The 18701-nt window shown below is 29.1% G+C and overlaps 3 protein-coding genes across 3 annotated transcripts in view; 2 read left to right on the top strand and 1 right to left on the bottom strand.

Moving 5' to 3' along the window:
- Positions 1-7929: 7929 nt before the first annotated feature.
- On the bottom strand, positions 7930-9862 carry HELRODRAFT_177131 (hypothetical protein; the record flags this gene model as incomplete). Its single annotated transcript, XM_009025345.1, has 6 exons — positions 7930-8082; positions 8353-8562; positions 8640-8717; positions 8855-8950; positions 9317-9464; positions 9825-9862. 6 exons carry the CDS (start codon positions 9860-9862, stop codon positions 7930-7932), a joined length of 723 nt encoding a protein of 240 aa, XP_009023593.1.
- Positions 9863-10263: 401 nt separating this feature from the next.
- Positions 10264-12129, top strand: HELRODRAFT_177130 (hypothetical protein; the record flags this gene model as incomplete). The annotated part of the gene is made up of 6 exons (XM_009025344.1): positions 10264-10370; positions 10800-10882; positions 10999-11183; positions 11279-11486; positions 11657-11781; positions 12055-12129. 6 exons carry the CDS (start codon positions 10264-10266, stop codon positions 12127-12129), a joined length of 783 nt encoding a protein of 260 aa, XP_009023592.1.
- Positions 12130-14567: 2438 nt separating this feature from the next.
- Positions 14568-18701, top strand: part of HELRODRAFT_113902 (hypothetical protein) — a gene marked incomplete at its 5' end in the record, with an annotated part of 15579 nt that continues 11445 nt past the window's right edge. The window contains 3 exons of the mRNA XM_009025343.1: positions 14568-14709; positions 14951-15061; positions 15571-15696. Of these exons, the coding sequence (XP_009023591.1) occupies positions 14568-14709; positions 14951-15061; positions 15571-15696 (379 nt within the window). The remainder of the gene's footprint in view (positions 14710-14950; positions 15062-15570; positions 15697-18701) is intronic.

Genomic DNA, 18701 nt, shown 5'->3' with positions numbered 1-18701 from the left:
TACCTCTTGCAAGAAAACATCTTAACTTGTTTTTTATTTACTGTTGGCTTTAAAGGAAAAAATTATAAAAAATGAATTTGATTTCCCATCTTCCTAGCCAGTTATCTCAGCACGCACAAATATAGAACACGCACCCACCCAAATATGGAAAGGAATGAAAATACCCACCATGGTGTCATTCATACAAACTTTTAAAAGTACACACGCATACAAATATACATACCTTCATACAAACAAATACACAAATACATGTTCTTAAACAATAATTTTGAAAACACACACTCACACTAACATACCCAAGCAAATACAACTTCAAGCAACCACACACGTACATGTATAAACAATTATACTGACACACACGCAAATACAAACACACACACACATGTGCACACATACATACGCATATACCATCACACACACATACATTCACACACACACATACATACAAACAAAGACTTACACAGCACAGATTCTGTTGTATGCATGTACAAAGTAGAAATAGTAGGGCACACACGTATTTAATAGGGCTAGAATCGCTCATGGTAATTATGGTTCACGCATCTTCACGCCAGTATATCAGCGTCACCATCATCATGTCAGCATTTTCGTCGTCGTCGTCATCATTATTATCATCGGAGTTTATCACATTCATCATTTATCACATCATCGTGAATGTTGCTGTTAATTTTAATTTTAATATACCATTCATCTTCATTATCGTCGTTATCATCGTCACTATTATCATCACCACCATCATCTTCATTATCATCATCGTTGTCGTCATCATCATCACCGTCATCATCATCATCAACAGCAACAACAACAAAAATAATAATGACAACAAAAACAACATCAACAACATCAACAACACAACAACAACAAAGTCTTCATCATTGCCTTCTTGATCATCATCACGAAAGAATTTTCTAGTAGATGTGACATTTCTGTGTCATTTATCATCATCATTATTATCATCATCGTCGTCATTATCATCAACATTATCATCGTTATCATCGTCAATATGAAATAAATAATCATAGCTATCATATCAACATCCATCATGCTTTTCTAGCAATTATGATATTATATTACCACTATTATTATTATTATTACTTCTACTACTACTACTACTACTACTACTATTACTACTACTATTACTACTACTACTACTACTACTACTATTACTACTACTATTACTATTACTAACAACTACTACTAATACTATTACTATTACTAACAACAACTACTAATACTACTATTACTACTACTACTATTACTACTACTATTACTATTACTAACAACTACTACTAATACTATTACTATTACTAACAACAACTACTAATACTACTACTACTACTATTACTACTACTACTACTAATAATAATAATACTATTAATAATATAATAATAATAATAATAATAATAATCATATCTATTTTGTTGTCCATATAATAATCATCTCACCAAAAAATTTATTTTTTGAAATTTAAGCAATATCTTTTTCGAAATTTAGAATATTTCCCGACCGTTGCCTGCGTTCCATTCAATCTGTCATTTTTCGTTAGTTTTTTCATCGTAATCCTAGCAAGAGGTATGACGAAAAGAAAAATCACAAAGTCAAAAACAAAAAAGATGATGAGAATCAAGAAAAAGACAGAAAAAAAGAAAGAGAGATGAAGGGAGGGAGGTAGAGGGAGAGAGGGAGTGAGAAAGGGGCGAAAGTCAAAGAGAGAAGGGAAAACAGAAATAACAAAACAGAAAAAAGAAGAAAAAGAGATGTCGAGAAAGAAAGTGAGAAAAAGAGAGAAATTGTTTGTGTAAGAGGGAAGAGGAAACAATAAAGAGTCATCTGCCATTGAATTTTTGAAAAGATTTCATACAAAAGAACAAAACGTCGGAACGGGCAAACAACGCGCAGAGTCAAAATTTCATTCGCAACTTTTCAAAAGCCAAACATGGATGATTAACACTCAATCAATAAAAACGCACCACCCTCACGCACGCACGCACGCGCACAAACTCACTCACTCACACGCACACACACGTAGCACACGCACATACGTACTCACACACATTCACGCACACACACAAACACACTTACATACATAAGCATATTCACATAGACACATATATACGCACATACAATACATCCAAGCCAACCTAACCTAACTCTGAAGTTTTGTGGCGTTGAACAAATTTTGGTTCATTTGTTTTATTTAATTCTTTAAAGTACACAAAATCATTATACATTATTATTATTATTAAATTTAGCAGTATGACATTAGTTTAATAATAAATTTACTATACAAAATATTCACTTTTTAACGTATATATTAATCATTAAATATTATTAATTAAAATTGACCCATCAAGCTTAGGCTTTTTCGGGTTTTGTGTTAGATAAAAAACAATTACACGACACGTAGTTTTAATTATTGCTGTTGTTGTTGTTGTTGTCTTTATTATTCTTATTGTTATTATTCTTGCCAGTATTGTTGTTATTTGCCAACAGGCCAAAACAAGCCGTAGTTGATTCTAGTAAGATATCATATTTTTATACTTTTAACATAAGTTAAATATTTTGAAATTATTACAGACTTGTAAGAATAAAATGCAAAATAGAGAGAGAGAGAGAGAAAGAGAGAGAGACAGAGTGAGAGAGAGAAAGTACGAAACTATGATGCTTAGGTCTTTGCATCGGTTCATTTTGCAGCATCCTAACATACCACCAAAAGAGCAGATGTGTTGATAAAGCCTTATATTACCAAAAATATATTTTTATAAACCTTGTTTTTGGCTTATTTCATTTCTATTACTAATTTGCCGTTAATTTATTAAATCATTATATAAATTTCAACCGTAACCTTTTTATTAATTTATTTGATTCAGAAGCTTTTATCATTAATTTATTATTATATTAATAAAATAAATGAACAAATAAATAAACATGCTAATGAATCAATTAAAAATGAATAAAAGTCGTCAAAAAAGTAAAACTAGGGAATATTTTTTTAGTTCCATTTGATCGTCGTCAACATCAGACGAATTAAGTTGAAACGTGTGTAGGCTTGCCACATGAACTTAATCGGGTTCGTACATAGGTTATGTCATTCACACTACACAAGGCAACAACTTGTTCACGTGAGGTGAGGCATGTCAACTTTTCAAAAAGAAAAAACCAAATTGAAGTGGCAGGACGAGCCACTTCAATTTGGCAGGACAGTGGCAGGACAGCACCGACCGTGACCTCGACTGGAGTTGAAGTAGCCTGTTCGAACGCGTAGAAATCCCTCCGCCAACACATAAACTACATGCTTAGTCATGCGATGCGTTGACCCGCGCGTTTGCCTGCTAGCACGTAAGTCACGCATCCTATTTTAATCACTTTAATTAATTATAGAAGAGAGAATAATATAAAGAATAAAACTACGCGTTTATAGATATGTTATAATCGTTCTCTTATAAATGCTCACTAACTTTCATTCGAATCGAATCCATTTCAAACGCTCGCGCAACATCCACATTTTATTTTAACATTTTTTCAGTCCATTTTGAGAAAAAAGCTTATTAATAACGAACATGTTGAAACATGTACTGTTTCTTAAATTTATTTCTTTCATTTAAATCTTATTTTATGAAAATTTACAATCGAAATAAAAAAACCGAATGTGAACGACAGCCAGGAAGAAAATAAAGAATGAAGTCAGTCAGGCAGGGACCCGAATAAGAAGGAAACGTGGATTTTATAACGATCCGCTAGAATGGGGCTGAATAATAAATAAAATTACAGGTATTTATTTGTCAATCTAATAAAGCTGGAAGACTATTTAGAGAGTTATTACGTTGATTTGCGACGGCTCAAATGCCTATGTTTTGACTGGCGAAATTGCTCGTTAGAATATCGGCGGATCATATGATATGATATGAGATGCCGCGGGCAGTAGCGTGTGCCAACGTAATAACAATAATCATCATTACGCAATGTATAGGCCAGTATATAGGCATACAATTCATCATCCCACTCTATATTATACGTTTCTTTAAATTATACAGAATAACGCACGCATCATCTTGCGCGTATTATAGGCATTTGCGTTGAGATGGGCCAGACAAGCAGCTATTAGACTTGAAATTACACTCAAATCATCTTGTGTAACGAGTGCTACAATTTCTGCTTATTTAGTGTCATTACGATGATGCTTGCATGAGAATCGTCGTTTTGGTGATGTGGCAGGCGGGAGAATTATCATTCCGGTGATTTTTTTCAAGTGATGATCAAGAAATTTTTCTTATAAAATAATTTTTTCAACTCTTAAATACACGCTTTTGAGATGAATATTGAAATTGAATCCATGTTGAAAAAATGTTAGAGTTGTGGTTTCAAAGTTGACAAAGCGCATGCCAATTGTCTTAATTATACAAACAATTGATTATAGAGTACGCCTTCAACTATTTGTTGGGCAAATTTATTCACCCACCCATGTGATTGAAACGAACAAAACACATGAACGATCAGAAAATAGATTATTGCATTCAAGTAGAAATAAATCTTCATCAGTTATAAATCAGTTAACACTGTTGTAATGAAATTTATTTAAAAAAAAAAACAAAATATAATTTAAAAAATGTAAAATATGTTAAAATTATATATAAATGGATTGCAAAATGTGAGCAAACTCTGGAAGAATAATGCACAATTAAGATAAAAATTAATCGATTTTGAGTTTCCAAGTTCAATCAACATGTTGTACCAACTACCAACCAATTTCTAATTAACCGTAAAATTTATAGACCTGCCCTTCAATAGTTTGGTTCGTTGGATGTGGACACTTTTTGCGAAAAAATCTCTACAGTTTTGTCAATTTCAAATATGTTTTCTAAACATCTTCATTGTTGTAAATGAACAGACAAATAAATAAATAAATAGACCAATCATTCAATCAATTAGTCAATCAATCAGTCAGTTATTCAATCATTCAATCAACTAGTCATTTAATCAATCATTCAATCAACTAGTTAATCATATACGAGCGCGAATCATTAAAATGTTACTTGGCAAACTGCAAAAATCAAAAAATTGTAGCCGTATGATATGTTTAAAAAGCGATTCGATCATCAATCTTTATAAATTTTAAAGAAATTGCTTGATATTATAAAATCTTATAAACGTAGAATTCTAGTATAAAATTGCCCTATCACATTCTTCCATCATAAACTACTGTGCCAACAAAAGCAACACTGACGCTGATGTTGTACCATAATAATAACGCAAATTATCAATCGACTATAGTTCAATTCTTATTGTAAAATTCCACGATTATAAATCATCTAAACAGAATAAAAACGAAATAAATAATAAACAAAAACTATACAAACAGAAAGAAACATTAAAAATAGAAATGTTATACGCTTAAATATCGAACATACATCCATACACTGACATTAAATTGGGATCAAAGTATAAAAATAAAAAATGAACGTGATATCTTTGCTATTAATAATAAGATCATGAAATACAAAAATGCTCTTGAAAATGTCAAACTTAATGGAGAAAAATTTTTTTTAACATACTAAAAAAACCATTTAACACGAGTAAAAGTTCTTAAACGTTACAAACACAACAGCGTAGTTTCAAGTAAAGAAATATCTCGTAACATACACAGAACAAATTTTTTTTTTTATAAAATAAATACAGTAAAAATAAAATCAATTGCCAGCGCGGAATCTTGAAAATATACATTGAGAAGTGATCGATTTGCCCATTAACAAATAACAAATATAGGATAAAAATAAAAATGTGTCTATATATATATATATATATATATATATTATATTTATTTATATATATATATATATATATATATATATACACAAATATATTATATATACATAAACAATATAAATAGATACTTGAATATCCGTGCGGTGTGTATGTGTGTGTGCAAGTGTATGTAAGTATACATATGTGTGTGTGTTTGTGTGTGTGTTATAGTTAGTAGTTATTATTATTACAACAAAAGGAGATTTTAAACATGATGAAAAATGAAATTTACAAACAATAATATTGCATTGGGTTTGGAACAGTGAGAATCTGTAGAAAATAAATAAACAAACAAATAAATTGTTAATTAATTAAATAAGACAAATTGAATGTTGGTTAATTAAATTAATTAATTAATTAATTAATTAATATCTCTAGACCACATCATCATTATAGCTTTTTAAAAAATATATGAAGTAAAATCTCAGTGAGTGCCCAAAGATAAAACAAATATGACAGAAAATTATATAAAAATACATGCTTGTGTGCGCGTTTGTGTGTGCGCTTTTGTTTGTTTGTATGTGTGAGTGTGGGTCTCTCTTTCTTTCTCTCTCTCTCTCTCTCTCTCTCTCTCTCTCTCTCTCTCTCTCTCTCTCTCTCTGTGTGTGTGTGTGTGTGTGTGTGTGCGTGCCTCTGCAAAAGTGCAAAAGCAATATCTCTTTAATGGAGGAGAGGATATGATGAATCACAATTAAATCTTCGCGTGTGATGATTTGTCGTGTATAAAATAAATTAATATTAGTTGGTAAAATTAATCAATAACTATTTAAAAACAACTTGGAAAGAGAAAGAGAGAGAAAGAAAAAGAGAGAGAGAGAGACAGAGAGTGAAAATAAGAATAGAAAAAGAGATTTATGAGGAAACAGTTATTAGACTTTGAGTCCGAGTCTAGCAGCAGACATCTGCAGAAGATAATTTACTATTTCTTGGAACATTTCATTTTCTGCCAAATGAATAAAAAGATATACATTATACATTTATACATACAAAAAATGTGTGATAATATTTTGAATTATTTTATAATAAAAAATAAGGTAGCGATAATATTAAAATTATTTTTAAATATTTAAAAGCAGTTATTTTAGAAAATGAATAAATTAATAAATGAATGTTTTACTGTTGTCTGACTGACCGTTAATTTTTACGAGTCCCAGGGTTATGTATCGTAAATAGGACATCAGGTTACAAACACTGGCTATCTGTGAACAAACATATATAGATAAAATCCATTTCTATGCGCGTGTGTCTGAGAGCATGTGTGTCCGTATTTCATAAATGTATCTTGGCTTTTATTAACGCAGTTAAAATGATTTCAGGTATAATTTGAAATAAAATTTATATTAAAATTTAATATAATAAATCAGTAAAAATGAAATAAAATTGAGATAGAAATTGAAATAAACCACCCGACCCGATTTCTGACAAAAGTAGAAACGGGATATTGAACGTTTGAGTTGTCCTCCAGCTTCACCAGGTACGTACACTCGATCGTTTCCAAACTGAGACTGCAGTAACTAATGACGTGTGAGAGGTCGTACATTATTGGTGGCGGTGGTGGTGGTGGCTGACTGACTTCTCGATTGATTGATTGACGGCTTGCGTATGGTTGATAACTTGTTTGCGTAATTGGTTTCAATCATATAAATTGCGTTGGGGAAACATCAAAGTTGAAAAATTTAATGTTAAAATAACGAAAAAATTGCTTTTAGTTGAGATAAACTTACTCATACAAGATTTTAACATTTGGCTCAATGGAAAGTTTGTTGTTCTGTATTCCATCAAATATGTCCTTTATTAGCTTTACAATTCAAATATTTTCATTAATTTTCATATTTTATTCAAATATTTTCATTTAAATTTAATTAAATTAATAAGAATAAAAATAATGCTAGTTCATATAGAAACAAGATTGAATGGAAACCCAAAAAAAAATTTCCTGCTCTTAGGAAATTATACACGCAATGTATAAACTTTTTTGGGATATAAATACTTCATTTAAGACAATCTTCAACTCAACTAACTCAAAATCTCATCAAAAAAAATTAAACAACTCTATATAACTCTATATGTGAGTTATATAGTCTCAAACTGGAAGAGAACAAACACAATTCAATCCCTATTGAAAGTACCAACTGAATCATTCTTGAAGGCCAGACAGGGATTTATTTCATTTCTTATAATGTCTTCTATGAATGGATCAGATGGATTTAATGTAGGACAGGCTTTCCATGTCCTAAACTTCTCTCTTCTTGGCAGGTCAATCTACATTATTAATTTTTTTTTGTTCAGTACAAAAATAAATCAAAAAATAAATCAAAAAATAAATTAAATAAGAATAAGTTAACTAAAGCAAGAAACATTTCAATTGAAGTTGGCTTCTAGCAATAAGTTATAATAATAAAACTGTTAGGATATAAAACAAAAGACAACATGTTAGAAAAATCTGTCTCAATTTAAACGAATAATAAATGTTATAACAGTTTAATAACAATTAATATTTTTTTTTACTGAAATATTTCAAAAAATGCGAACCTCATTATCATAGGGAGCTAAAGTGTCAATATCATCAACAATTCTTATTGTACTGTGATGGCTGATTGACCTTTTGTGGCCTTTTGTGAAGTTGGAGTTTGATGATGACTTCACTAACTGCGGTGTCTTTATGAAGTTTGGTGAGTTGGGAGTTGTTGGGCTGAGAATGAGTTTCTTCAAAACTGTCACCTCTTCCTGCAAAACTTCAATCTGGTTAGCATTATTAGAATAGTTTTTTTTTATTCTATCAACAATTAGCAAATATTATGATTCAAAGTTAGATTAACCTTCATCAAAGAGTCTTCAAGTTGTTTCTCAGCTTGTCTTCTCTTAATGTTTGCATCTTGCACCATTTTATTAGCTTCCTGAGTTAAAAAAGTTACAAAATTTATTACACAAATAGATGTTTTTAGCTAAAGTTATCAGAATTTTATTAAAAATTTTCAATAATGAAGATATATTATTCAAGAGAAATAATTTTTGATGTCCAAGAAGCAGTTACTTCAAAAAGAGCAGCAGTCAGTTCTTGGACCTCTTCCCCTGTTTGCAGCTGTTCCTTTGTCAAATTTTCACACTGTAACTCTTTCTCTTTCAATTGCTGTGTGGTGGATAACAAATGAGCAACCATTGTTGCATCATTGTTTAATTCATGGATAATAGTAGTAAAATAGCAAACAATAGCAGTCATAGGAAGAAAGAAATTGGCCAAATTTTAGAAATGCATTTATAATCTACAATGAATGTATCATGCAATAGGGAAAGCACTACCGTACACACACATACACAAGCAATAATACACATACAAAAACCAAAAAGAAAATTTGAATGATGATTAATTAATAATAAATTTACAAATCATTGTATTTGTTATATATCAACCAATCCTATTCATCTAGATAAACTGCCTTCTTACTAAAAATATACTTAATTGTAATTAAAATTAAAGTTTATGTTTCCATTTAACCTCTTGAACTTCCTGTAACTTTTCAAAGAGGTAGACTGATCTTCTCTGGTGACGTGGGTACTTGATGCTGTTGCTGTTTGTTGCATCTGCTGCTGCTGCTGCCGAACTTTCTCCTCCTAGTGGCTTCAAATCATCAATTTCCAATAAACTGTTTAGGTTTAGAATGTAGAATAGCTCTAGTCAGATTTAGTAAAATTCCTTCTTACTGTATTTTTTTAATTTTAAATTAAATTAATAAAAATAACAAATTAATAAAATATTTTTTAAAATGCTGAAAAAATTACTGAAGAGTATTATTGATCAGTTGCAATCTCATCATTCATTATGATTATATTATAAATTATATTATATCATAATAATCATACAAGAGATATAAAATATAAATAAACAAACAAACAAACAAGACATATTGATAGTCATACCGACACAGACTACTAACTACTTCAAATTAAATTTTAAAATCAATATTAATTTTAATTTAAAAAAATAAAACAAAAAAAACACAAACTCAATCCCATTTGGTAGATTATTTTCCGCACAATCCATATTGCATTTCATAATTTCCAATTTTTGTTGAAATAATATCTTATTTGAACGAGAAGAAGAGGCATTTGGCTGAAATTTCAGTCCCGCATTTCCTTATTATTTGAGCTCCTCAATTAATTAACTTCTCAGTTAGATTGATTAGCTTAGGCAGGTTAAGTTAAAAGGTTAAATAAAATTAAAAGCAAATAAAAGAAACGATTTTAAGGTTTAAAGTATTATTTATTTTAATAATAAATTAATTTGAATGAGTTACATTTTTTTGCTGTTTTTAATTTTTTCATTTCACGGTACTGCAAATGTGTTTAAATTTTAAAAGTATTTATTCTTAGGTTTTCTTTTAAAAAATATTTCAAATGTAAACTTCACAGTAAAGTAAACATAGCAAGTCATTTCGATTCAGAATGGATCTAAATTTAAAAAGTGTCCATGCTGCCGATCTTAGATCCAGAGCAATCGATATCGATGATGAAGATGAAGAGAATGCAGAAGAATTTAATGTAGAAATTAGGTGAATTTGTATATCTACTCTTGCAACAGTTTGAAATAAATTGAAATAGATGTGCAAACAAATTTAATAATAAAATAAAATATAAAAAAATTAATTAAATATGTTGTATTGTCTGTTGGGTTTTGTTTTTGCTCATTGTGTAAAAGTAAAATAGAAGTAGAACTTACTGTATTGCTTGTACTGATGAGACTGTGCTAATGTACTGTAATATTGATCTATATTTTATTTTTTATAGATAAATATATCATATATCTAACATTCTAACAACCTGAAACATTTCATTTTATTATTGGAGTGAATGCTATTCCACTCTTTTGTTGTACAACGTACATACAGTTTTTTTTTACATTACATTTATTTATTAATGTATTTTATTTATTTTTAATTTTTTCATCAATTAATTAATTAATTAATCTATTTTTTTTTAAGAAAAAAGTTTGAGGTAACCTTGAACGTTGATGCCAGACAAAAATGTGACGTACTTTTGATCAGTGCTGGTTCTGTCTTTTCAAGTAAAATCTTTTTCATTATTAAATTGCTTGAAAATTTTACTGCTAGATCCGTCAACTAAGTTAACCGTTAACTTGTTATTTGTATTTGATTACATAAACAATTTTCTTTTCTCCAGATTATTTGGAATGTTGTGTATATAATTTACCTACCTGTAAATTAGTTGGTAATGTGGTTGAAGTTGGTGAATCATCAACAAAAATTAATAAAATTTGTCATTTAAGCGATACATCGAATGCTAAAATTTATGCTATCAATGCTGAGAAAGTTAATGATGAAGATTCTTATCACTGGACTGAAAAAGTAATATAATTCACTTCACTTTCAGTATATAAAAAATTTTTAGGTAAACATTTGAACAAAATTGTATTTTTGGTTTTAATTTCACTTAACAATAGGTCATTGAAGCAGTGTGTGATGCAAGCTCCAAAATTTTTGTCCTACTGAATGATAATTTGAGATCTTACAAATGCTGGCAGTCAGCTGGCGATTCATCTGAACTTTTTGTGAAGTATTTGAGTTCATCATTTATTAAGAATGATGATACAGTAAGGTCATTCTCATGTCTTGAACAGCCCAACATTATTAGTGGCCTATCTGCTCAAAGTTTGTTTTAAATTATTCGAATTTTTCATTTTAATTGATTAATTTTTTGCTTTATAAAAATTTTATAATAATTGTAAAAAAGCATGCATAAAATAAAATGCATAAAATAGAAAATTACTCAAATATTAAATTGCAATAATCAATTTTTTTGTTTTCACTTAATTCAACAGTTCTTACTTATGCCGAGTTGAATGGTTTGCATTGTGTGGTGTTTGTCATGTTCCACAGTATTGACTTTCCATCGTCATTCCTCACAAAATTCTTCAAAAAATCAAATATCATAAATGTCTGTCAGGTTAATACTAGTAAAATTATTGCAATTTAACAGCAGTTTTCCTTGATATTGTTATCTAATTTGGGAAAAAATTGAAGAGTAAAAGCTCATTTAGCTAGTGTGTTTGTTAAACTGGAATCAATGAAAAATTGAATAGTGTAGACAAAACAAAATATTTACTTAATAATTTGTGTTTAATTTGAATTATGCACTATTAAAATTCGTTTATTCTGATATTCATGTTGAGCAGCATTATTTTTCAGTGTAATTTTTTCATTCTTAACGTTTGCACAGGTTGACAGTGAGAAGTTGAAACAATTCGAAATGAAACTTCATTCACAGTCCGCCGCCAGTGGTCTTTACATGTGATGTCGTCGTGTCATGAATGTAACACTAATCAGACCATTTTTACACATCATATTTAATTACATATTCATTATTTTTACCTCATTACGAAACTTTATTGTATTGAAATAAATAAATCCCATAAATCTACAAATTGTATTAGCTAACCGTTGTCTAAAAATTGAACAAATACAGTTTATTAAAAATTTGTAACTTCTTTATCGTTATTCATGGTCATCCAGTTGCCCACGTATCATTCGCATGTGATTTACGACATAAATTCCTAAGCAAGTTGTCAGATAACTGAAAGAGCCGCTGATAAATTTGTGATAAGCGATGAGAAAACGCCTTTTCTCGAAATTCAAAAGTCTACACGTAAATTTTACAACGTAAATTTTAATGCTGTTCTGTCTTGCGTTTTTCCTACAATGAATCACTGTTGTTTTTAACTACAGGTAATTTGCTCTGTGAGGTTATGAGTTTAAGCAAAATTACAATGGAATTGTCAAATTAAATGAACCAACTACCTGGTCTGCTGAATGTCAGTCAAATGAAGCGTTACTTCTGCTGTTGTTAATATTATTTTGCTAACGTTGCAGAATAATATTCGAAGGGTACTTTTAAAATTTTGTTGACCTCATTAATTTATTACGCAGTATGATCTCTCATTTGCAGACCATTAAATATTCACATTTGGCACTACAGACTACTGCAATTGTTTTTAAACAAGTCAATAAATGAAACCATATTTTATGACACTACTTGAAAACGACAACACGTTCTCAATGAAACAGCTTAAGATATACATAATCTAATAATTTTTTCGTTTTTACTTGTTCATTTGTTGAAAGTGATAAACGTTTGAGGGTTATGTTCAAAACTATTCATTTATCATTAAACCTTCTATCTTGCACGAATTGAAACGACTTGTCTAGTTGTGCATTTACAGATCACCGGATCACCAAACAAATATAAAATAAATTATCTGCTCAAAACAAGTCCAACTTTATCATTGCTTTGTAACATTTAAGAGAAACTACCGGTTGGATAAAATTTTCTCGGCATTCAAACGGGCACTTAATACATAGATTATTCAAGCCAGAAGCTTCTACAATATGAGCCAACTCGTTGACTATTATATAACAAATTTTTCAAACAACAAAATAACAAAGTCTGTTATAACCTTGGCATAAATTCTGGTTGGTCGAAAGATTGATTGGTTGGTCAGTCGATTGAATTAATTAGTCGTTGATTGACACCAATCTGAAACTGATGATGAAAGACCCATGAATCCATGGAAAGGCCTGAAAGCGCGTGTGATATAAATTGTCCTTCATGATGGTGAATCAAATACCTCATTTCAATTCGAGTGTTTAATTTAACGAAAGGTAGTCATTGAAATTCTCAATCGCGTCCTTCCGTTAACAGTCACATTAGAAATATAATAAAAAACACCTACCTGTTATGTATAATGTACATATATATATTAAATATCATATTATAACAAATATTATGCATATATATTTGCATATAAGTAATTCGTAAACTCCCGCTTGGGAAATTGAACCAATTTTCCTCACCTTTTGTATAGCATTGCTGTCAATTCGTGATCTCACTCAGGTGTGTTATATGTTTTATACATATATAAGATTAAGATATTAGGATTATATAACTACATATACAAGTTAATATATATATATATATATATTTATATAATATACGTTATAATTTTATATATTTGTTATGAAACATATATAAAATAACACATTATACCTAGTATATCAACTATATGGTTGATATATGATATACTATGTAGATTTGAAATATAGTAAATAGATTTGGCCTTTCGTTCATTGCTTGTCTCGGCAACCTATATAATCCACACGCATGCAGTTTTCGTTTTCTCGCTATTTTTTTAAATTAAAAATCTTTAAATTGTGAATTTTTAGATTTAATTTAAAACATTTAATTGTTAAATTATCAAAGAGAGAACTTTTTTGCGTGTTTGTCGACTGCTAAAGTTCCATTTTTGTCTATTTGAAAACTTGATTCATAATGTGTGGTTAGTTACTTGTTGTCATGTTTTCATCATTTTTAGTATTTTAAAAATTTTTTTAATTAAATTTTTATTGATATAATTTATTAGTTAATTATGTAATTGATGTTATAATTTCAAATAAATTGTTTGTATGCACTGTTAATATTTTAACAAATTTAATGACAAATGGATGGAAACTTGCTAATTAATAAATAATCAAAATCAGAGCAGACAGTCAGGAAGTGAATGATTAAAAATTTAAAACTGCAAAATTTTTGCCAGTTAAATTTATTTAAAATAAATTAATTAGTTTGCAACATGGCTCACAATTTCAGTTTTTTAGGATTAGTTAAAAAAACCTACTTGCTAGGAGATTTAAATTTATTTTTAAATTTTAATTGAATGATATCACTTAACTCAACAAATGATATATTTTCATTACCATTCATTATTTGCAGGAATATTTGCTTATTTAAATTTCCTGACTCCGAAAACCAGAAATGAGATCTTGAAGATTTTGCTGAAGGGGTTGAAAATGTTAGAGTATCGAGGCTATGACTCTGCCGGTATGTTTAATTAATGTTTAATTTTTAATTCATTTTGATGTTATTCCAGCCTATGCATGTTATGTGCAGATAAAATGTATTATTTCAGGTTAAAAATGTTCTACTGTTTTATTTATTGAAAATTTTTTTAAAATTCGTATTTAATCTTAAAGATAAATATAAACTTCGACACTAATTACATTATTTTTGTTTTTTTGTTAAATGACAGAAATAAAATAAAACATAAAATCATAAATTTCAGGCATAGCTATTGATGGTGGCAATGATGTTGCAAAGGGTGAAGGCTCCCAGAATGAAATGCTGCTATTGAAACAAAAGGGAAAAGTTTCTGCCCTTGAGGAGATTATATATGGTTAGTAGGTGTCTTTCTTATGGGGGGGTTATATATAGTTTGTCTTGAGGGGGTTATATATGGTTGGTAGGTACCTGTCTTAAGGGGATTATATATAGTTGGTAGGTACTTGTCTTGAGGGGGTTATATATGGTTAGTTGTTTTGAAGGGTTTATATTTGGTTGATAGATGGTGTCAGTGAAATTTATATATTTTACACTGGGGTGGTTAATGTTGATGTCAAAGATAATACATATATATTTCAAAGCAATGGAATTTTTTGAGTGGTTTTAAACAGCAAATTATGTACTATATAGGCCATCTTATGTCATTTTTCTCTCAATAAATTACATACACATGTCCATAAAATTATTTTGTTAATTTTTATGTTTCTCATTAAGTTGTCATTAAAATTATTTTCATAATATATATATTTAATATAATATATATATATATATAATAATATAATAGAACACAATTATTTAATTTAATTTAAACTGAAAATATTTGAATGTTTTGGTTATTAAAAGATGTAAACAAGCCAAATCTGGAGGTGTTGTTTGAGAATCACGTTGGCATTGCACACACCAGGTGGGCTACTCACGGAGAGCCTAACTGGGTCAACACACATCCCCAGAGATCTGACCCCAAAGGAGGTTTGTGTGTGTGCGTGCGTGCGTGTGTGCTTGTGTGTACGTGCGTTTGTGTGCGTGCGTGTTGGCATCATTTGTTGGTATGAAATGATTGAATGAATAAATGAATTGACGGATGGATGGATGGACAAATGAATGAATGAATAAATGGATAAATAAACGAATAAATAAGTAATTAAAATAAATTAATTTAATTAATTAAAGTAAATAAGTAATTCTATACCTATTCACGCCTGCAAAGAAGCACACATACGCACACACACACACACACACATATATATATGTTAAATTATACAACAGAGAGGAATTGTCTATTATATAAATCTCTCCACACATAGTTAGCTGTTTAGGAGTTTTTATGCAGCCCAGTAGTATAATATTAAAAATGGAGATTAAAATATTTACGAATTTACTTAACAAGAGTTAGTTTGAGTAAATATAACGACAGAGTCAGGTTTAAAAATTAACGTTATTACCTGATAGCTGATTGGCTGGCTAGCCAGTCAGATGTGTTGGTTAATTTTTCATTGCAATTCAATTCGACATTAATTATAGTTTATTTACTTTTAAGGTTGGATTTTTAATACTTTCTTTAGTTTGAGTATTATTTATGGAATTGTTTAGCTCTATATTCTATGTTGTAAGTTGTATGTTTTATCTTATTTTGTGAACACACACACACACACACACACACACACACACACACACACACACACACACACACACACACACACACACATGTATATATATATATGTTGGTAAAAAAAATATATATATATATATATATATATATGTGTGTGTGTGTGTGTTTGTGTGTGTGTGTGGCTTTAGTGGTGTGTGTGTGTGCGTGCGTGTGTGTGCATCCATCTGCATGGAGTTTTGTTTTAATTTTGAGTATCTAAGTCTGTTCATTATAAATTTTTAAATAGATCCATTTAAGATTAAGATGGGCGTAAACATTCCATAGTTCACTGGAGTTTTACTTTTGATAGGATAGTTTATCTGGCTTGCTAAACTTAATAAAAAAATTCATCTTTGTTATACATAGCTATAATCTAATAAGAGCTTAACTGAAAACTGGAGGTCAGTTTTTGTTAAATAATTTTTTTTTCTTCAAGATTGTTTTGGGTCTATACATCATCTTCTAAAATTTATAAAAAAAAACTGATTAAACTATATTTTTTTAATAACATTTTCAAAATTAATTTTTGCTTTCACTTATGTGCTCCACAGCGCTGACTGTATTATTAATTTCTTTAATTGATATTTTGTTGCCTTCCTTTTAAATAGTTATAATGTATCTTTTTAATTGTGGAAAAGATTAAATTGATCGCAAATTATTATTCCAAAGGTTGGTTATATTTAAAGAACCTTGCATTAATGTTGTAAATGTGAAGAATAAGGACACATGGGAGAAAAGATTTTGGGGTTTACAGATGAATATTACTAAAATTAGGATAAGAATGATTCACGCCCTGTTTTATATAACATTCTCAATTAATTTATATAACATTCTCAATTAAGTTTTAATATCGTGTTCATTTTATATTTCATAGTTACTTGTCTATTATTAATCTCTATTAACAATTTATTATTTTAGAGTTTATATTCAACATTTGCTTGTGTTAAGCAATATCGGATGAATGGTTGTGTGTGTGTGTGTGTGTGTGTATGTGCGTGTGTGGGTGTGTGCATGTGGGTGCGTCATTGTGGAGCTTAACTTAAATTTTTAATTGAGGATTTCAGATTGACTATTAAAGATAAAAATTGAAATAATTTGTTATTATATTGATTGTTATTGTTATTATTTAGTATTACAGCATTGTTTTATTGTCGCTGATTGCTATATTACTTTTATTATTTGTGGTATTTAACCACTTCACCATCAAGAGATTTTCTTATTACATTTTACTGTGGCAATAATAATAAAAGATTATAATTTTGCCCTTATTAACTATCAGGAAACAAATTTCATTTAACATGCCATCATTTAGAGGTAAATTTTTTGCCCGAATTTCGAAACTTTTATAAAGAAATCTTTAGCTTTCATTTTAATGTATAGCTAATGATATCAATAAAAATATAAGTATCAGTTCATTAAATAATGAAATCTTCATACATAGTAAAATCTCAAAAACGTAGTTGAGGAGTTGTATCAACAACTGTAATAAAACCCCAGATTTCATCATTTAATTTAATTAGTTTTTATTTATTTATTTTTATTTTTTATAATTAATTTCAGACACCATTAATATCACCATATAATGTCATATAGATGTTATAGGCTATAAATACTAGGAAGTTATCTGTCAATTGAAATATTAACATTAACGCTTCTTTATTCACATTCATTCATTCATTCATTCATTTATTCATTCATTCATTCATTCATTCATTTATTCATTCATTCATTCATTCATCCATTCATTCATTCATTCATTTGTTCGTTACTAATGTTTAAATGCTACTGATGTTATTTCTATTGCTTACTGCTATATATTGTTCTCGCTGTTACAATCGTTTTTCTCTCTTTCTGGCTATGAAGGGCCTGTGTTCGAATAGATAAATAGAGAGAGAGAGAGAGAGAGATAAGAGGAGGAACCAAGTTAATAGACAGCAAAAAAACAGATAATTACTTATTGGAAAGGTAGATAGATTAATGGATAGACAGTTAAAGAACGAATGAATGAAATAAGAAAGATGGTAACTTGAAAGAGATATACATATTCACAATGTTTTGATAAAACTCTGCCTAAATATTTATAATAATAATGAATCAATAAAAATTTACAATTAATTTTTAATGAATTTAATACTTGATGGCTCTGCAAAAAGGAGGATCTTAGCTAAAGTATTTCAAGTAATTTTGAGAGGTAGTAATGTTAAGTGTGCATGCTAAAATATTATATATGGATCTGCAGATCTTTACCTGTTGGAGTTAAAGCTACAGTAGTTAACTAACTACAGTTTGTAAGTAGTTAAAACATCACTGTTTAATTAATGTTAGT

This window comes from Helobdella robusta (assembly GCF_000326865.2).
Source record: "Helobdella robusta unplaced genomic scaffold HELROscaffold_41, whole genome shotgun sequence".
NCBI classification, from domain to species: domain Eukaryota; kingdom Metazoa; phylum Annelida; class Clitellata; order Rhynchobdellida; family Glossiphoniidae; genus Helobdella; species Helobdella robusta.
This window is presented reverse-complemented; position numbering and strand designations above follow the sequence as displayed.